The 19,655-nt window shown below is 39.3% G+C and overlaps 1 protein-coding gene across 1 annotated transcript in view; it reads left to right on the forward strand.

Annotated features, from left to right (window-relative positions):
- Nucleotides 1-19,655, forward strand: part of ORC3 (origin recognition complex subunit 3) — an 82,018-nt gene that overhangs the window by 19,982 nt on the left and 42,381 nt on the right. The window contains 9 exon segments of the mRNA XM_038394738.2: nt 2,686-2,783; nt 5,363-5,507; nt 8,811-8,915; nt 10,753-10,907; nt 12,221-12,357; nt 15,939-16,098; nt 17,043-17,156; nt 18,334-18,467; nt 18,900-18,963. Coding sequence (XP_038250666.1) covers nt 2,686-2,783; nt 5,363-5,507; nt 8,811-8,915; nt 10,753-10,907; nt 12,221-12,357; nt 15,939-16,098; nt 17,043-17,156; nt 18,334-18,467; nt 18,900-18,963 — 1,112 coding nt within the window.

Here is a 19,655-nt window from a genome sequence, read left to right on the forward strand (position 1 = left end):
TCCTTGAAATACAGCCAGCTCTCCTGGACTCCCTTCCCTTTCATGTTAGTCCCCCAGGGGATCCTGGCCATCTGTTCCCTGAGGGAGTCAAAGTCTGCTTTCCTGAAGTCCAGGGTCCGTAAATTTAAAGGTGGTTAGCCTTCCCTTTATATTTATGACATCTTTGCTACTGCAAAGAGAAAAGTTAATCATTGTATTCAATCCTGCATTGCCCTGACAGTTAACTGAACTGTTTATCTAACCTTCAGCCATTGTACCCTTCCAGGTAGTGTTACCTATTCTCTAAGCCAGGGGTTCTCAACCTTTTTCTTTCTAAGACTCCCCCAACATGCTATAAAAACTTCACGGCCCACCTCTGCCAGAACAGCTGTTTTCTGCATATAAAAGCCAGGGCCAGCAATTGCATGGTGCCCTACTCCACAGGAGCCCCTGTGAAGCTAAGTTGCTCAGACTTCTGCTTCAGCTCTGGGTGGTGTGTCTCAGGGCCCTGGGCTTCAGCTCTGCATGGCAGGGCTTATGCTTTCTGCCCTGGGCCCCAGTGAGTCTAACACTGGTCCTGCTTGGCAGACCTCCTGAAACCTACTTGCAGCCCCCCAGGGAGCCCCAGACCCCTGGTTGAGAACCACTGCTCTAAGCTACAGCAAGTCATGCTGACTGAATTGCATTTGTGAGATTTAAAGGTAGTTACAGGCTCTGCATGCACGTTTTTAAAAGGGGAATCCTACATGAAGTAAGATTGTAGCTGGGGATTTTTTTTAATTTAAAAATTACTTTATTTTCAAATGCATTTTCCCATTTCTCCTTCCAGCTTTGCATCTACTTCTTGGCTGAAGGCAGGTTTAGGGGTTCTGAAGCAAAGCAGTACCTGGGAAGCTGAGTGCAGAATGTCTCAGCAGAGAGACATCAGGACACTGCTAACAAAAAGGGTCTGATATTTAAGAAGTGCTTATTAACTTTAACATTCAGGCCCAGATAGTTTGTCCCTTACCTTCTTCCCATAAAGAGCCAACATGGAGATGAGGAAAGGTTGGAGATGGGGACCAGAAATTTAGACCTGGTCTGCACTTAAAAGTTTTGCTAGTGTATGTCAGGAGTGTGAAAAAATCACGTGCACCCCCAACTGACATAAGAATGTTGGCAAATATAAATGCTGTGATACCACCACAAATGTGTTTTTTCTGGTGTAGTTTATTTCATTTGGGGAACTGGAATAAGATATAGTGGCAAAAGTTATTATTTGTGTTATGCCATTCTGGGACCCCGATCATGGACCAGGACCCCTTTGGGCTAGACCAGTGGTTCTCAAACTTTTGTACTGGTGACCCCTTTCACATAGCAAGCCTCTGTGTGTGACCCCCCCCCCATTAAAAACACATTTTTGTATATTTAATACCATTATAAAAGCTGGAGGCAAAGCGGGGCTTGGGGTGGAGGGTGACAGCTCGCGACCCCCCATGTAATAACCTCGTTCTGCAACCCCCTGAGGGGTTCATACCCCCAGTTTGAGAACTCCTGGGCTAGACATTGTACAAACACTCAACAAAAAGATGGTCCCTGCCCAAATTCTTTAGTTTCTTCTGGTATAAACTGCATCTCCACTGGGAGGTTGCTGATATTGCTATACTGGCAAAGCCTTTATAGTATAGACCTGATGTTACTGTGGAATAATGGAGGGGGACCAGAGACCTACTGCAAGGCACTGTGGAAGACCCCATGACTGGCTGGCTGAGAGATGGAATGAAACAAGTTGGACAGTTTGGGAAGGGGGATATTTATAATAGGGGAGACAACTGCTAGTTTATCCAGCTGCAAGGTGGGATGTGGATGGTTGCCAAGCAAGGTGGCCCAATGCACTGGTTCTCAACCAGGGGTCCAAGGCCCACTGGGGGGGCCCGCAAGCAGGTTTCCGAAAGTACGCCAAGCAGGGCCGGCATTAGACTTGTTGGGTCCCAGGGCAGAAAGCCGAAGCCCCACGGCCTGAGACTGAAGCTCAGGGCTCCAAGCCCTGCCACCCAGGGCTGAAGCCGAAACCTGAGTGACTTAGCTTCACAGGGCCCTGTTTGGCATGGAGCCCTGGGCAATTGCTCTGCTTGCTACCCCCAACTCTGGCCCGGGCTTTTATATGCAGAAAAACAGTTGCGGCACAGGTGGGTTGTGGAATTTTTGTAGCACGTTGGGAGAGGGGCCTCAGAAAGAATAAGGTTGAGAATCCCTGGCGTAGTGGAAAGAGCATTGGACAAAGATTCAGGAGATTTGGATTCTAGTCCTGGCTCTGCTACTGGCTGATTGTGGGCAAGTCACTTCTGTCTCTGTTCCTGCATTTTAGAGATGGTGATAATGATACTAACCTCCTTTGTAAACTGCTTTGAGATCTGTGGATGAAAAGTGCTATATAAGAGCTAGGTAGGTAGGTAGGTAGGTATTTATTTATTTATCTTTTTGTCCCAGTCTGGGACCAGTGGTGAAAGTCAGCTCATTCACCAACTCCTCATGGCAACAGCTTCTGCATACTCCCCTCTCTTGTTCTGCCTACCTGATGGAGATACATGCAGTTAGTAGATAAATAATGGCTTGTTATGAATGAGGATGGATTTCCTTTTCAGCCATTGTATAGTTTTCTTATGGAAAAAAAAGTTTTGTTTTTATAAACACCATTATGATCTCCTTTTATTTTTATTTTTCCAGCTGACTATTTTAATGAAGGTAAAAATGATTCAGAGAACAGTGGTCTTCGATTTGCTACTTGTCAGTTGTTATGGAAGCAGATCAATTCCGAAACGGAGGTGGGTCCTGCTACTTAATACTAACTATAATTTTTACATTTTAAATCAATTCTGCTGTTTTGTTTTGTTCTTTATTTTTCTGAGTGATTTCCTTTATCTGCTGACAAGATGAATGGTCCGATGTAGGAAGAGAGCCAGAAATGTGAAGTGAGACTGAAACCTCCATAAGGAACATATTAAAAACACCACTGGTACATTGTTTCTAACCATGACACACATACTAATTCTGATGCATAAGCTTCCCCGCCTTACCTTACTGATGTTCCTCTTTGCTGTATCCTGGTGTATTGCCACTTTCTGATTCTAATCCAGTTGTGTGTTTTTTCTAAGCCAGAGTGAAGTTAAGGCTGCTCTAAACCTCAGTTTTGTGGGGCATAGGGCATCTCAAGGTCCATTGTGGATTAGGCCACGTCTACATTACCCGCCAAATCGGTGGGTAGTGATCGATCTATCGGGGATTGATTTATCGCATCTAGTGTAGACACGATAAATCGATCCCCGATCACTCTGCTGTCGTCTCCGCAACTCCTCCACAGTGAGAGGCAGAAGCGGAGTCGACGGGGGAGCGGCAGCCGTCAATCCCGCGCCGTGAGGACGCGAAGTAAGTGATTCTAAGTCCATCTGAGATGCGTCGACTTCAGCTACACTATTCTCGTAGCTGAAGTTGCATATCTTAGATAGATTTCTTCTCTCTCTTCCCCCCTCCCCTCCCCAGCCAGTGTAGACCAGGCCTTAGAATACATGCTGGTGAATGGGAGACAGACACGTGCTAATATGACTCAGCGCTTAGTCTGATGAACTGGTATCAACAGTGTCTTTTTTGTATACCAGTGAGAAGTCCTATAATGATAATCACCTCAAACAAAGCAGACTGTTTTAGGAAAAATAAAATGTTTCCTCAACCTCTTGGTTACTTGAGGCCTTATAAAATTAAGTAACCTATAATTAGGAGCCCAAAACATTTTAATAAGTTTAACATTGCAAGATGGAGCAGATGAAGAGAGATTTTTATTATGATGGGGTTTTTTTGTGGGAAAGCAATCCCAGAAGATATTCTGCCTACTAGTCTTCCCTCCTCACCTGTTTCTCCTCCTCCTCCCCCTGTTTAAAGAAGAACTTGCACCCTGTAGTGAACTTAATATATCTGACTGACTAGGTAGTGGGGTTTTATACTTTTCTGGCTGTGTTTTCCAAAGATGTATGTTTAAATCAGGGTTTGCTCCCATGCAACTCATTATTATTAATATTCAGGTAGACTTCTGCAAATAGTTTTGGACACAAAAAAATGAGGGGGGAAATTTTTGAAAAAGTTGGACTGATTTGTTTTGATATTTTTTCTAAATGAACCATTTCAAGATTTCATTTTGAGATGAAGTTTGAAATGTTTCATTCAACCAGAATACAAACATTTTCATTTCAGAGAGGAAACAATGAAAAATTTCAGGTTTCAGTTTGAAACAAAGCAAATTTGGGGGGTGGATTTTTTTGTTCAACCACTGAATCAAAAAATAAATTATTCACTCAACTCTAGTAAAGACCTAGGGTCTTGGTAGAACAGTTCAATGCAACCGTGTATTCAATGTGCAGTAGTGGTCAAAAAAGCAAATAAAATGTTAAAATACCTAAGGCTCAGAGGAGGCAGCAGATAGCTGGTCACAGCCCCTAAAACCTACGTCATAAGTGACTTTTGTTGTAAGAAGTATGTGATTAGGTTTTGGTTGATAGAGATGAAACCATCTGTCCGTTACATTTTCTGATATTCCTAAACAGGACTAAAACTTCCCTGTCTATTCCAGTAGAAGGAATATTTGGGGCTGGAAATAGAGAGCCACAAATAAACACATTTTATAATCGAAGGAAATAGAAAAATACTGTGAAAGTATATCTGTCTTTTTATTGATTTTTTTTAATTATTTTTTTCACGTTGATCCCAGTATGAAAATAATTTTTCAAGGATATAAGGGAATAGAGGAATGGTGACAAATAAGGCATGTGTCCGCTGAAGATATTGTTTTATCATTTAGGCCTAATACTTTTAATAGCTGATTTTTTTTCCTGTTTAGATTTAAAGGAATTGAATGTTGACTCTCCTGTGTAACTGTAGAATTCACACAGAAAATGCCTTCAGTGTTCTGTAAAACAATAGGGATTAAGAGGAGTAGATATGGACATCCTGCCAGAAAATAATTGCACTGTTTTGTACATCCAGAGGTCGCTTGCTTTTTCATAGCTAAATACATTTTTTTCTCCTCTGTGCATGAATCATTTTTAAGATTACTGTTCAGTCTGTCATGCAGCAACATACTTAAACAAAGATGCAGTATTCTTGAATTATTGAGATGCTTGATCAAAGCATCAAGGGAAAATAGAAAGCAACACTTCTGTTTCTGCCACCTAATAAATTATACACTCTGGTCATAATTGGCAGAAAAACAGAATATTAATTTAGAATTGGACCCTGGATAATTTGCTTTGGGGCTTTTAACAACCAGTAAAGTGACAAGAGGGAAGCGGGAAAGGGGGGACTCCAGTGTCTCCCCGCCTGTGTATAATAAAAGCCGTGTGTGTGTGTTTTCTAGAAAATACAAGAAGAACTGAATAAACAATTATTTGATAACTTAATAAGTTTTCTGAGACAATCTCACTCTGAATTCCAAACAAAGAAGACCGAATGGATGTGTCGGATGAAATCCAGTGAAATTCCTACTGCAGCTCTTGTCCTAGGTAACTTTTTTGCATTTTAAGACACTTTTGTGATACATCTGTCAAACCTCTAAACTAGGTTAAAGATCAAAGGAAATTGAGTGGGAGCCTTCCAGCTATTGGAGCAAGCAGCTTGAACTTCAGAAACATTAATAGACAAGATTCAGAGGAAAGCTGTGTCGTTTTTTTCTTGTTTTTCCCATATGTATGAAGGCACAGTGTGAGAGCATCTCCACCATAGGTTTTGCCTTAGGCAATAGGAGGAAGTGGACATCAGAACATTTGGATTCTATTCCCATTTCTACCACCAACGTGCTGTGTGAGGTTTGTCTGATTATCTTGTTTTTTTTTTTTTATATGGCATCCATTACCATGGGATATGAGTGCCTCATGAATTTATTCTCCCAATCCTCCTTCTAGATAGGCAAATATTGTCCTTATTTTTTATTTATAGTTTTTATTTTTCCAAATACAACAAATATACCAAAACATCAGATTCATCCTAATGCTCAAAGTAAGTAAAGAGGTTAGATTAAAGAGCGGGGATGGGAGGGGTAGCAACATAATTCATAGACCTCTTAAAAAGTCAGCCCAAATTGCTTAGAAATTTTTGAATATTCTCCTTCTGCAGAATGTGAGTCGTCTGTCAGATGCAAAGTCAGCCATATCACTGAGCTACGCATCAGTGTTTGGTGGGGATTGACTTTTCCATTTTTTCAGGATTAATTTTTTTAGTTACCAGTGTTGACCATTGGGACCATGCCGCTTTGTTACCAGGTAATCTCCAGGTATCAGGAATACATCCATGGATGAAATTTAAGGGGAAGGGCTTCAACTTAGCATCCAATGTTAAACTGGTCCTTTGACGCACCTCATAAGAGAAATTAATACTGGGACACTCTCAAAACATATAAGCCAATGCAATATTCAGGGAGTTGCATTACCAACAGCAGTCCATATTTATGAGATTCAGGTCCCTGGATAGCTCACTGCGGAGGCAGAACCGAGCCCAGGGAAGGTTGGCAAAGACTGGGTGCCTGGCTGGCTGGATAGAAGAGCAGCAGGACCATGAAAAGGTCAGTGTGGGCAGGCTGAGCCCGGGGGACTGAGACCAAAACCTGGCCAGACCAGGCGAGAGTACCGAGATGGGCCCTGCTAGTTTGGTTAAAGACTGAACCCAGGGAGGGCTGCGGCCCCGGCTAGGTGTCTGAAGAAGGCAGTGTCTCTGGGAAGAAGCCTAAGAATTATGGCCCCATATCAGAGCCGTGATAAGAACTTGGGACTGTATACCCTGGAAGGGGGACAGAGTGTGCGTCTTAGCCAGAGGGCTGAGCTGCGGAAGACCAGCTGAGTGAACCACGGGATGAAGGAGTGGGGGTGCTCGCGAGAGGAGGGTGCCACCCCATTGAAAGAACAAAAAACCAAAAGCAGGCTCACACCTAACCAAGAGAAAGGGGGCCATCCACGAGATGCGGGTGCTCCCCCCATGAAAAGAACTGTTTGCAGGCACTATTGACCAGAGAAATGGAGGCACGCATGAGAGGCGGGTGCTGACCCTGTTACAGGCCTATTACCATTAATAATTGTAATAATTGAACCTTCATGGGGATCATTATATTTAAAAAAAAAAAAAAGTGGGGGGTGTCTTTTGGTGAATAAGCCTTAGTCTCAAGTCGAAAGTTGCTTTTTTAACATTAGATACAATTGTATTTCTTTCAGAGTAGCAGCCGTGTTAGTCTGTATTCACAAAAAGAAAAGGAGTACTTGTGGCACCTTAGAGACTAACAAATTTATTTGACCATAAGCTTTCGTGAGCATCTGATGAAGTGAGCTGTAGCTCACGAAAGCTTAATTGTAATTCTTGTCTCTCTTTTTGACAAATGAGGCACCGAGGAAAAAAAGATATTTGGACAAGGATTTTATTCACAGAAATTAAAGGGAGTGTGCCATTGGCTTCAGTGGGGCCAGGATATTACCCTTAGGGTAGGTTTTTAAGGCCCGGCTTGACAAAGCCCTGGCTGGGATGATTTAGTTGGGGTTGGTCCTGCTTTGAGCAGGGGGTTGGACTAGATGACCTCCTGAGATCTCTTTCAACCCTAATCTTCTATGAATCTATGTCTGCATGTCAAGAAAACGCCTTTGGTTGGCCTGTGTCAGCTGACACAGGCTGGGGCTGTGGGGCTGTAAATTTGCAGTGTAGACTCTCGGGCTGGAGCCCGGATTCTAGGACCTTCCACCCCCTCCAGGGTCCTCCTAAAATTAGGTCTGTGCTATGGTTCTATATGTTTTTTTACATTTGGTTTAGCTGAAACAGTTTTACAATTGGTTAGAAAATGTCCCCATTGTACACACATCCAGGTAGCCTATGGCAGAGTTGGTAGTTGAACTCAGATCTTCTGAGTTCCAATCCTTTCTCCTTGGAAGTGGGGATAAAAGAAATAACTAAGCACCTCCGTTTCAATTTCCCCTTAAAAATCTAATGTGTACATTGCTAATCTTTAGACTTTTTGGAAGGTGTGGTGGGGAGAGAATTAATAAACCTTCTTGAGTTCTGAGATCTGGTATAGTGGTAGTATAATGGTATGTCTTCACTACCCACCAGTTCAGCAGGCAGCTATCGATCCAGTGGGGATTGATTTATCGCATCTACACTAGATGCAATAAATTGATCCCTGAGCGCTCCCATCGACTCCTGTACTCTAGCGCCGCGAGAGGTGCAGGCAGAGTCGATGGGGGAGCAGCAGTAGTCGACTCACCACTGTGAAGACACCACGGTAAGTGGATCTAAGTATGTCGACTTCAGCTACGTTATTCATGTAGCTGAAGTTGTGTAACTTAGATTGATTTTCCCCCGCCACCCCACTGTAGACCAAGGCAAAGATTCATTCATTGTCTTTCTCCATCCCTCCAAAATTCTAAATAACAAAAGAACTGGTTTTTCCTCATTCTTGCTATTGAGAGTATTCTTGACAGCTTGTTAAGTGGACTCCAGTGCAGAATTACATCAAGAGGGATCAAACAGCTGTTTTTAAAAAAAACAACTGAGAAATATTCAGGTCTCAAGTGCCTGTTACCTTCCTTCCTCCTGGAAGGAGCTTGAGAAATATTTCTGTTGCTATCTCTAGACAGATAAAGTAATCTGTGATACCATTGATTTTAATCAGCCATCACTAATAGGAAATTCTGAATATAAATTTTCTTCATAACTTATAGGTGACCTGTCACTTTTCACTATTCTGTTTCTTGTCTATTTGGGATATCTTCTCATTCAGTGACTCCGATAATAAACGGGGATAATACAGTATTGATTTTTCTTCCTTCTAGGTGTAAATGTTACAGATCATGAAATGACATTTAAAAGTCTCTCAGAGGTTCTTCAGGATAACGTTACTCCTTATGTAGTCTCATTGCAAGCCAAAGAATGCCCAGGTATATACCATAATAGCTTTAACAACCTCTTCAAATGGTGAATGTCATGAACCTTAAATTCTATCTTATATTTTTGAATAATACAAATTATGGATGGAAAAGACCATTTAGGCCATCTAGTCCAATCTCCTGACAATGCAAGATTGTTCTCTGCAATACATTTTCTAGTTATGTCCGGTTTTGTTTAAAACAATGAGGATTCCACCACTTCTTGTGGGAAACTATTCTAGCTTTGTCATCCTGTTCAATTTGAAATAAAGCTGTTGCATATTTTAAGATTTTTTTTTTTATGATTTTGTTTGGTCCAACCATTTCTTATTTTAAGCCTTGGGAAGAAGCAGATGTAACACTCATCATGGCTTCAGGGTAACTGCACCTGTATTCCTCCCTCCTTGGTCCAACTCTAGGGATGCCCAATCAGGTGTCAGGCCTCGAGCCATCACTTGTCTCTGGGTAGGGACCTCTGTCACACTCCCTTTTTTAACCAGGGGTTTTACAGCTGCATAGCCACATTCGATACAGTGTGACATCTGCAGCAAGACAGTCTGCCTTAAGGCGAGCACCTGGGCTTATCTTTCTCCTCAAGTGCCATGACAGGTGTGATTTACCAGTAATCCAAATTGCTCTTTCTAAGCAAGTACATTTATTCTGAGGACAAAAGCTGTGTGTGTGTGTGAGAGAGCCCCAATAAACTGATTTAAACATACACTAAACAGATCAGGAGTCACCCACCAGTCTTATAGGACCCTAGTAAGGCAAAGTCTTTCCAACCCTTCAGCAGGGTCTGTTTGTTTGAATAAAAAGAAAGAACCTGTGTCAGTTCAAGCTCAGTTTTTTATACCAAAAGCCACTTCTCTGTTTGAGTCTCTGGAACACCCAATTTGAACTAATATATGCCAGCCTCCCCAAGGGTTGTACCTCTCTAGAGTTGCTTAGTTACAGTGACTCACCTTAATCACCTTCCTCAATACACAGTTTTTAGTTTCTGGAGGCGCAGTGGTAACCCTTTTCCATAGAGTAGAGCACAAACGTATATAAACCATTCATAAATTTTAGAAAGTGGTCCCCAAAGATACTGCATTTGCAATATCTATCAAAGGAAATATTCTATTATAAACTGAAATCTCCTTCTGCAAACCCTAGTCTCCTCTCTTTCAGACACCAGCTTCATGTCTCTGAAACATGTTCATAGTGAGGAGAATCACACCTGTTTTTAAAAAAAAAAAAAAAAGTTTTACATATTTTCAGAAAAATACTTTTTTTTTTTTAATGCCAAGAACAGGCCTCCTGGATAGGTATTTATATTGTATGAAAAAGTAACATCATCTGTTCTGTAAAGCGTTATGTATATGTTTCATTATGTACATATAGCAACTTATTTTACTGCAATCAGGAATATCTGGAATAACATTTTCTTCAAAATATATACTTTTTGTCAGCTCAAAAGACTAAAATCAATCCTAGAAATACACTCAGATCTCTTGGTTAGCCTTTTAGTCTAACTTTAGGTTAATCTAGTAGTGCACAAACAGTGCATTGCTCAAGCCTGGGGGAGAGGCAGAATCAGTGTTTGACCCTTTGATTTCCTCCCATCAGACAAGCTAGTAGTGTTAACTGTTGTTATACACAGCAATCCTGATCTATGGAGGTTTGGGAGCTGCCTGGGGAAGTTGAAAATAATACTCTGCAGAGACGGTGAGCTTGGTGGGGAAAGGGAAGAAAAGACAAAAACAGGATGACCCCAGGGAGTTGGGGGGGAGGGAGAAGGTGTGTGCGGGGTTAGAATTCTAGGTAACTAGGTGAAAGTCTTTTCATTGTATGTCTATATGTTGTAAAGGCATAAAACATCTGCTGCAGAAACTGATGGGACAGCTAATGGACTGCTCTGTAGATGTGGACTCATCTGAGGAGGATGAATGTGTTAACATTTCCCAGAAAAAGATACACTGCTCAATGGCTTCTCTTTCCAAATGGTACGAGAGTGTAACGAAGGTAGGCTTTCATACTGCCAGTTTACAAAATATCTGGCTTTTAAGTCTCATAAAATTTTAATTGCATGACTCAGTCTTGTATCTAATAATCAAAACTAGCAAAACTAGTTTTTCATTTAGTAGTAGGTGATACCTGACTCTGAGATCATCAGAACCTAAAAGTATTCTTTCACCAGTATGAATTCAGTTTCTAATTAAATATTGTCTATCTTTTTGAAAGGTCACTTTTGAAAGTGTTTCATAATTAAAAAAAAAAAGTTGTTTTATGCTAAACGTTTGAAAGTGAAAGCTTAAAACTCAAATCTGACTTCCTACCAAATGTTGTTCTCTCCAGACAAGATCCCTGAAGTATTTGTTTTGAAAAACAAAGTATAAAGAACAGATAAGCTGGGGAAAGGCACATGATCAGTGTTATGTCGGCCTTTTACACAAGCTATCTGAAGCCTGCACTACACAGGCAGTTAATAAGAAAGGAAAACCTTCCAAATGTTTTATATTTTCTCACTATTGAAAAACTAAAAATTAGGAACACAAATATTTTACCAAAATTATTGAGACTCTGACGGTCTCCTCTGGTTTCCTTACTGGGTAATTGGACAAAAAAGCATAGAATAATTTTCCTTATTACTTTGTATTTACATTGATTTTAGTGGGATTTATGTGCTTTGCTGAATAAAAAAGGACTTTAGCATGTGCTTAAGTCTCTGCTAAATTGGGACCTAAATATCCATGCTCCAATATCTCAGCTGAGATACAGGAGAGATCTACTGAGGGTCAGGAAGAAAAAGAATCCTACTCTTTACTCCCAGTGCTGGGAAGTCATTACGCAGATTCTTCTTTAACTTAATTTGGAATAGATGTTATGGTCTTAGCACAACCCCTGAAGCAGAGTAATAGAGAATCTATGCAACTGGGGATGCTTCATCCCTTTTCAGTTCCCAGGCATGCCTGACTTGCTACTGTGATTTTCACAAGAAGTTGTGCACATCTCTGTGCCCACCCCAAATTGTCCCTCCTCTTGCCCAGTGGAACCACACCAGAGGGCTCTGCAGAGGTAAGGGCTGGATTGGCCCTTGTTGAAGAATAGCTTTCTTACCTATTCTCTGTTATAGCTATTTCATTTAGGTCACAGGAGAGGAACAGTGGTACTGTACACAGTTAGAGAAGTACCATGTGTTCTTTAAACAAAACATTTTGTTTATTTTGGTTATGTTGTCCATGTAGTAATAAAGTGTTGTATCATGGGAGACAAGAGACTTACTTTGTATCCTTTCCCAACTTCTATTTTATAATATATGGACAATGGCTTTGAAGAAAACAGGTTCTGAAACTCCAAGCAAAAAAAGAATTTCCTCTTCCAGGCACTGGCAATCTCCTCCAATTGTGGTTATCTTCAAGGACATGGAAAGTTTCACAACGAAAGTACTTCAGGACTTTATAGTTATCAGCAGGTAATGTGCCCTGAGGTTTTGGACTGGTGCTCTTTTACTCCCTTCCACTTTTTCTAGTTGTTGCCATAAAATTAAAGGCTGGAGCTCAGGTGTCACTTTTTTGCTTGAGGTGGTAACCTGCCCGCTTTGTCGTGAGAATGCAGGCCAAATCACTTGAGTGCTGATTTGGCCTGCATTCTCCAGTGTTTCTCCCCATATGCCCAGAAGGACAGAGAGGTTTTCCATAATTCACTGGAAAAGAATTGTAGAGTGACTCGGCTACCTGCAGCACAAAGAACCCTTGGATATGTCCCCAGAAGTCCTAGTGACACTGGTGGTTGAGAGGGTGCTGCAGCAGTAAGGAGACAGTAACTCGAGTACAGCTTCTCAATACAGCTGCCAAGATCCAGGCTAGGCTAAACAGGGTTCTCAGACTTCATTGTTGATCACCCAAGCTAACTGGAGTGACAACATACCCCTTTTTGATTGTAAAATTCTAGGACACACAGTATCCCTTTAAAGGGCATGGAGAGGATTGAAAACTGAATCGGAAATTTTGAGAATCACAATAGTGGTGCAGGTGAGCAGGCAGTGGAAAACAAGCACTGTTGGCAGTAGAAGTGATGAACTGTTAGAATATTACCTAATTTCCGGTGTCTGAAGTCTTGAAGTTATTGTCATGGTGCCTGTTTAATGGGGAATAGCTGAGGTCACATATTTGAAGTTGAGTGGGAAGGTTCCAGCAGCAGATAAGTTCGGATGTTTGTGGTTTGCTAGAGCAGTGGCTCTCAACCTTTCCAGACTACTGTACCCTTTCAGGAGTCTGATTTGTCTTGCGTACCCCAAGTTTCACCTCATTTAAAACCTACTTGCTTATAAAATCAGACAAAAAGATACAAAAGTGTCACAGCACAGTGTTACTGAAAAAGTCTTACTCTCATTTTTACCATATAGCTGTACAATAAATCAATTGAAATATAAATATTGTACTTACATTTCAGTGTATAGTGTGTGTATATATAAAGCAGCATAAACAAGTCATTGCCTGTATGAAATTTTAGTTTGTACTGACTTTGCTAGTTTTTATGTAGCTTGTTGTAAAACTAGGCAAATATCTAGATGAGTTGATGTACCCCTTAGAAGACCTCTGCGTAGAAGAAGCCTAGTTTCGGTGCAATCACTGTATAATTAAAAGTTGTCTTCCTTAAAATCAGGTACTGTACTGCTGGACTAGAAGTCAGTTAGTGTTGTGCCTTATCTTTTAAAGAAGGTGCTGGGGATGTCCCTGGGAATTAGACAGATGCTCTTTACTTGGTTATTACAAACTAATTTACCTGATACTAAAGATGGAGTTCAAACATCTTGATGACAAAAGTTTAAAAAAACAAAACAAAACATGGTTTCTGCATAGGAAAATCCTACTTCTGCAATCTGTTAGAATTCTTTGAGGTAGCCAAGAGAATAGTAGAGAAGGGACAGATGCTGTATATAACTTTTTAAGATTGATTAAAAATTCTTCAATAAAATCCCTCGTAAAAAGTGGCTAAGGAAATGAAATAGTTATAGAGGAATAGTGAATTTTCATCATGGAAGAAAGTTAGTAGTGGGGTGCCACAAAGATCTGTAATGGGACTAGTGTTATTTAATATATTAGTGATCTTTAAGGGGCAGTGTTAAATTGTAAATAGCAACATTTTTGGATAACATGAAACTAGAAAAGGGAAGAGGCTATACCTCTGCATAAAGCAATGATAGACCTTCATTTGAACACAGTGCTCAGTTCTGGTCATCACATGTCGGAAAAAAATGAACTAGAAATAGAAAAGGTCCAGAGAGGGCAAAAATTATGAGAAATGGAAAAACTCAAAAACAAAAAGAAATTTAGAAGTTTTAGGATTGTTTGTTTTAGAGAAGGAATAAGTGAGTGAGTATATAGTAGGTCTATAACTTATTGTGTGTATATGTAGAAAGAGCCATTTGGGCATTCCAATTTTCCTTTCCTCGTAACACATGAACAACTTGATAAATAGTGAAATTAAAAAGCAGTACATTTAAAACTGCTAAAAATACGTGAATTACACCACAAATATTTAACTGTGGAACTCTCTGCCACAATATATTGTTGAGGCAGAGCCTAGTTAGATTTTTAAAAAGAGGTGTGTGTAATAAACATAATATATGAATAATAACAATCACAGATATGCTCAGATAAAAAAATAAGATGAAGTCCTGGCCCCAGTGAAGTCAAGGGAGAAAGGATTTCACCCACAGAAGAAATATAAACTCTTTAAGATATATACTAAGCCAAACAAAAAACTCTCTAGGAGACAGAATTAACTTCTCTCCTAAGAATGCTAATTTGTGTAAATATGCAGGGTTGTAGCCATGTTGGTCCCAGGATATTAGAGAGAGAAGGTGGGTGAGGTAGAATCTTTTATTGGATGAACTTCTGTTGGTGAGAAAGACAAGCTTTTGAGCTATACAGAGCTACTCTTCACTCTGAGTATCTTTCTGAGACCTGAGAAACAACTATGTGTAGCTTGAAAGTTTCTCTCTCTCCAACAGAGGTTGATCAAATAAAAGATATTATCTCACCCACCTTGTCTTTCTAATTTGTGTAAATGTCAATTACGGATCACTTTATCCCTGTCTTCTGAAGGATTTGTTGTTGGTTGCTATCAGAGATAAGATTAGTGAACATAGGGACTTTGGTCAGATCTGATACGGCAATTTGGAATTCAGATGAATAATGTTTCTGGTTCATCTCAGGATGTTAATGTGGGAGGAAAGTTACAATTGTTTGAATGAACTAACTGCATTGCCATACTTTCAGAAAGTTGGGTTTCTTTTAAGTTTAATTCTAAATGTCTTGCTTTATTTTATTTTTTTAAGCAAACTACAATACTTTTTAAAGTCTTGGGGTTCTTGTTTGTTTGTATTGTCCTAGACACAGTAGAATCTCAAAAAACAGCCTTGATCTATGATTAGGGCCCTTAGGTCCTACTGCAATTCAAAGAGTAAATAATCATTTCATTTACTCTTTAATTGTTTTTATCCATGTGAGCCTTTCAACACTTTTTATTAATACAAATAATTTCAAGTTTTAGAGTAGCAGCCGTGTTAGTCTGTATTCGCAAAAAGAAAAGGAGTACTTGTGGCACCTTAGAGACTAACAAATTTATTAGAGCATAAGCTTTCGTGATCCACAGCTCACTTCATCGGATGCATCCGATGCATCCGATGAAGTGAGCTGTAGCTCACGAAAGCTTATGCTCTAATAAATTTGTTAGTCTCTAAGGTGCCACAAGTACTCCTTTTCTTTTTGCAAATAATTTCAAGGCATATTTAGAAGACTATATTTTGGAATTTTTCAGCTAGGTAAAACTAGCAAAGGGGAACCTTTCCTGTACTGTCACACTAAAAGCAGATGTTTTACAAGCATATTCCTGAAGATTGGGTCCTCAGGATACAGTTTGATTTGTTTTTTTCTTGGTAGTGCTGTATTGGGAATATACTGTGTTGCCTTGTGGTTGTGTTTCATATGCTGGGGAAAACCGCATAACTATTATGTTTTCTTTTTCCTTTCCCACTTTGTGGTCTAGTCAGCACATACATGAATTCCCTCTTGTACTCATTTTCGGAATTGCCACGTCTCCAATGATCATCCACAGGTTACTTCCTCACTCTGTTTCTTCTCTGCTGTGTATAGAGCTTTTCCAGTCTCTTTCTTGCAAGGAGCACCTGGCTACAGTAATTGACAAGGTAATTCAATTTCTAGACAAATGAGGCGGGGAATGGATGTGTATAAGTATGGTGTATGTATACATATCATCTTATGCTTTAAAAGTAGACTAGTGTGAAGCTTTTAAAGTGGGATCTGTTCCTGAGAGCCATATGTTATGAATATTCTCTCTGAAAACCGTTTCTTTAAGCTCACTTACATGTGTTGAGAGTTTCCTCTTCACACAGTGTTGGAGACCATTCAGAAATTATTCAGTATGTATCTTCACTTCTTTTTTGTATTAACATTCATGCACACACCACTATATGGTTTTCATTCACTCCCCTTTATTATAGTGCTGCTTTGAAGCAAGATTGACTTCATTCTAAATAGAGATGGCTTCACATTGCTTATATTTACACTGAATATTGCAGCTTAATGTGAATTCTGCAGCCCCTTGAAAATGAGCAGAATTATCCAAATATAAGGTCCCATCATGTAGACACTTTGCTCGTGTGATTTCAGTGGAGTGCATTTGTAAAGTGCCAGCAGAACTATTGCATATGCTTGCAGAAAGTACTTTTGTCCCTGATGCCTGCTGTAATATTTGTTCTCTCATTCATAATTTGAAAAATTATGGGTAAAATTAATGCCAAGTTTGAACATAACTAAAATCAGACAATATATAGTTCAGGATGTAGTGGAATCATAAGCTTTAAAGAAAAGTGTGTATGTTTTTGCAGCAATGGAAATAAATGTGGCTTGGCTGAAGATGACTACATGCATTAATCAATTAATATAGTTTAATTTTAGCACATTCTGAGAATTAAAGCAAACGCAGATCTAACTGCTTTGCTATTTACATATTGAAGAAGTGACATTATAATAATTGGATGTTGCTACTAGTAGTTACATTTACCTTGAAATGTAATCTATTCTGGTAACATTTAGCAAGGAAATCTTTTTTTCCCTTTGTCTCCTGCAGCTACTTCTGACAACTGAGTTTCCCTTTAAACTAAGTGAGAAAGTGTTGCAAGTTCTAATCAACATATTTTTGTACCATGATTTCTCTGTCCAGAACTTTATCAAAGGATTTCAGGTAAGCAGGAGTAAGAAGAATTTCAATTACAGCTAGGCAGTGGTGAAAATGCAATAGAATTACTCCATGGCAGCAGACTTGTACTCAATTTTTTAGGGCCTGGTTTTACTCCCATTGAAGTCAGTGACAAAATTCTCATTGAATACTATAACTGAGATCGGGTCTCTAGATAGTGGGTTTTTTGTGTGTGGGGGGGGGATTGGAAAGCTAGCAGGAATTGTGGGAAGGCAGTTTAGAAACAGCTTATTGTGTGGCACAAGTCATATGAATAAAAAATTAGAAACAAAAACCTGAAAGGGTAGAAACAAATTTTCTATGTATGTATTTTATAGGTATTCTTTGATGTCTTTCAATTTTGCATGCTAATACAAAAAAATCTTCAGTCATATGAAGAACTTTGTGATAGGAAAAGGCTTTCCATCTCAATATACTGCCCAGTTTTTGTACTATTTTTTCTTTTTTCAGAATGACTGTGGTGCAGTCTTTCAAAAAAAAAAAAAATTGCATTGAGTCAGAACGATGTTTTCTACTATACTGTAAGGCCCCAGACCTGCAAACACTTATGCACTTGAAATCAGGGAAACAACTCAAAGTAGCATGGTTAAGCTCATGTGTAAATGTTTACAGGATCAGGGCCTAACAGTATGATTTCAGATATGTGAAATGTGGGATCTTGTCATGTTCCATTGTTTCATTTAATGCATTCTAGCTGATGTTTGTACCTTAAATGATACACTCTTTACTTGCTGCTTTGGCATTTGTGAGGTTGGGCCTGGTCACATAACCCAACAAATTATGTAATACCTAATATAATTGCTGAATTTTGCTAGTATTCAAATAATAAATTAATCAAGTAATAATTGAGCTGCTATAGATCTTGTATAAAACAAAAAGCAATTGACTGAATGATATGAGCAGAAGAAAATTGCAAAATGAGGTTGCCTATGTTATTCATTGAATAATAATCGACCACCTCTAGTGACAGTGGAAAGTAGAAGATTATTAATGTAATCTGATGTGTTGACTGAGTAGACTCTCTAATACAATTTTTAAATAAATGTCATTACTGTCATTTTAGCAATTGTTAATAAATTGCTTAGCTTATTTAAAAGCTAGGACACCCAAGGAAAGTGAACTACATAGATATTACAGGTTTTTACTGCATTGTCTCTTTCAGCTGTCTATTGTGGAGCATTTCTATTCCCAGCCCCTCAGTGTGTTGTGCTGCCAGCTCCTGGAAGCTAAGAAGAGAGTATATTCTTTATCACACAATCAGTGTGAAAACATTCGAAGCCTGCCATCTTTTAGAAGGTAAAGGAGAAATAAATATTTTGAACGGTCCTATATTCAATCATCATTTTTAAAAAAAAAAAAACTTGTAAATTGAGCATTGTGAAATGTGTAATTATATGTGCGTATGTTACACAAAACAGGGACAATTGTGAATTACTTCTGAAATTATTTAATCTCTTGTCTAAAGAATGCAGCTTTTATTTTGTGTAAAATAATCTGCTGTAAAATCCTTCAGTTGAAAGATCCATTTTTTCCTTTTGTCCTTCATGTAGAAACATTTTCTTTTGACAAATGATCTAATCAGTTGAGAAGTTATGGCAGACCCGGGACTTAAACTGCAGGATTTTATAGTGGTCACAGACCCAACAGAATCCTGACTGCCACCATTTTTAGAACTATGAATTGTGTAACTATATTGCACAGATATTTTTGTTTTGTTTTTTACTTCAGATATGTGGAAAGTCAAGTCTCGGAAAAACAAATTGCACTTCTGACTGAGGACACTTTTTTAAAGGTAAAGTGTAAAATCATTTGGGGGATAGGAACAACCTTCCAAACCCCCCCATCATTTTGCATGAAAAGAGAGAAAACTAGGGTAGAACTTGGTTCTGTGTAGCATCTTTCATTTGGTAGATATCCCAAAACATGTCTAATGATTTGAGAGCTGGGCTTTAGGTCTACATGATAGTCCCAGTTCTACTCTGTAGGGTATTGGGTAGGTCACTCAGCCTTTCTGTGCATTGAGTTTACCATCTGTAAAATGGATAAAATAATTACCACGGAGATTGTGAAGCTCAATTATTTAGGACCCACTCTTACTACTTATTCAGGCAAAAAAAAACCCATGAAACTCAATGGAATGTTTGCCAGAACAAGGGATGAATAATTAATCCTGCATGCTGTTCCATATGTTGGCTCATATACCTTGCATGGATCTCCATTAAAGTCAGTTAGATTCCCTATGGACACAAAGTGTTCACTCATGCTAAACAGAATTTCAGGAATGGGGCTTTAATTTGTAAAGCGCTTTTAAAATCTTCAGATGCATGTCCAATATAAATATTTTACAAAATGAGCTAGATACAAGAGGTACAGTGACAGTGTAAGTAAATTTTACAGCTGTTGTAGGTGTAGCCATGACTCTCACGCTGCCATATGCATAAAAATTTGTTTTACAGAGAGATGTTAACTTAGGAGACCAAGTTT

This window comes from Dermochelys coriacea, chromosome 3, assembly GCF_009764565.3.
Source record: "Dermochelys coriacea isolate rDerCor1 chromosome 3, rDerCor1.pri.v4, whole genome shotgun sequence".
NCBI classification, from domain to species: domain Eukaryota; kingdom Metazoa; phylum Chordata; order Testudines; family Dermochelyidae; genus Dermochelys; species Dermochelys coriacea.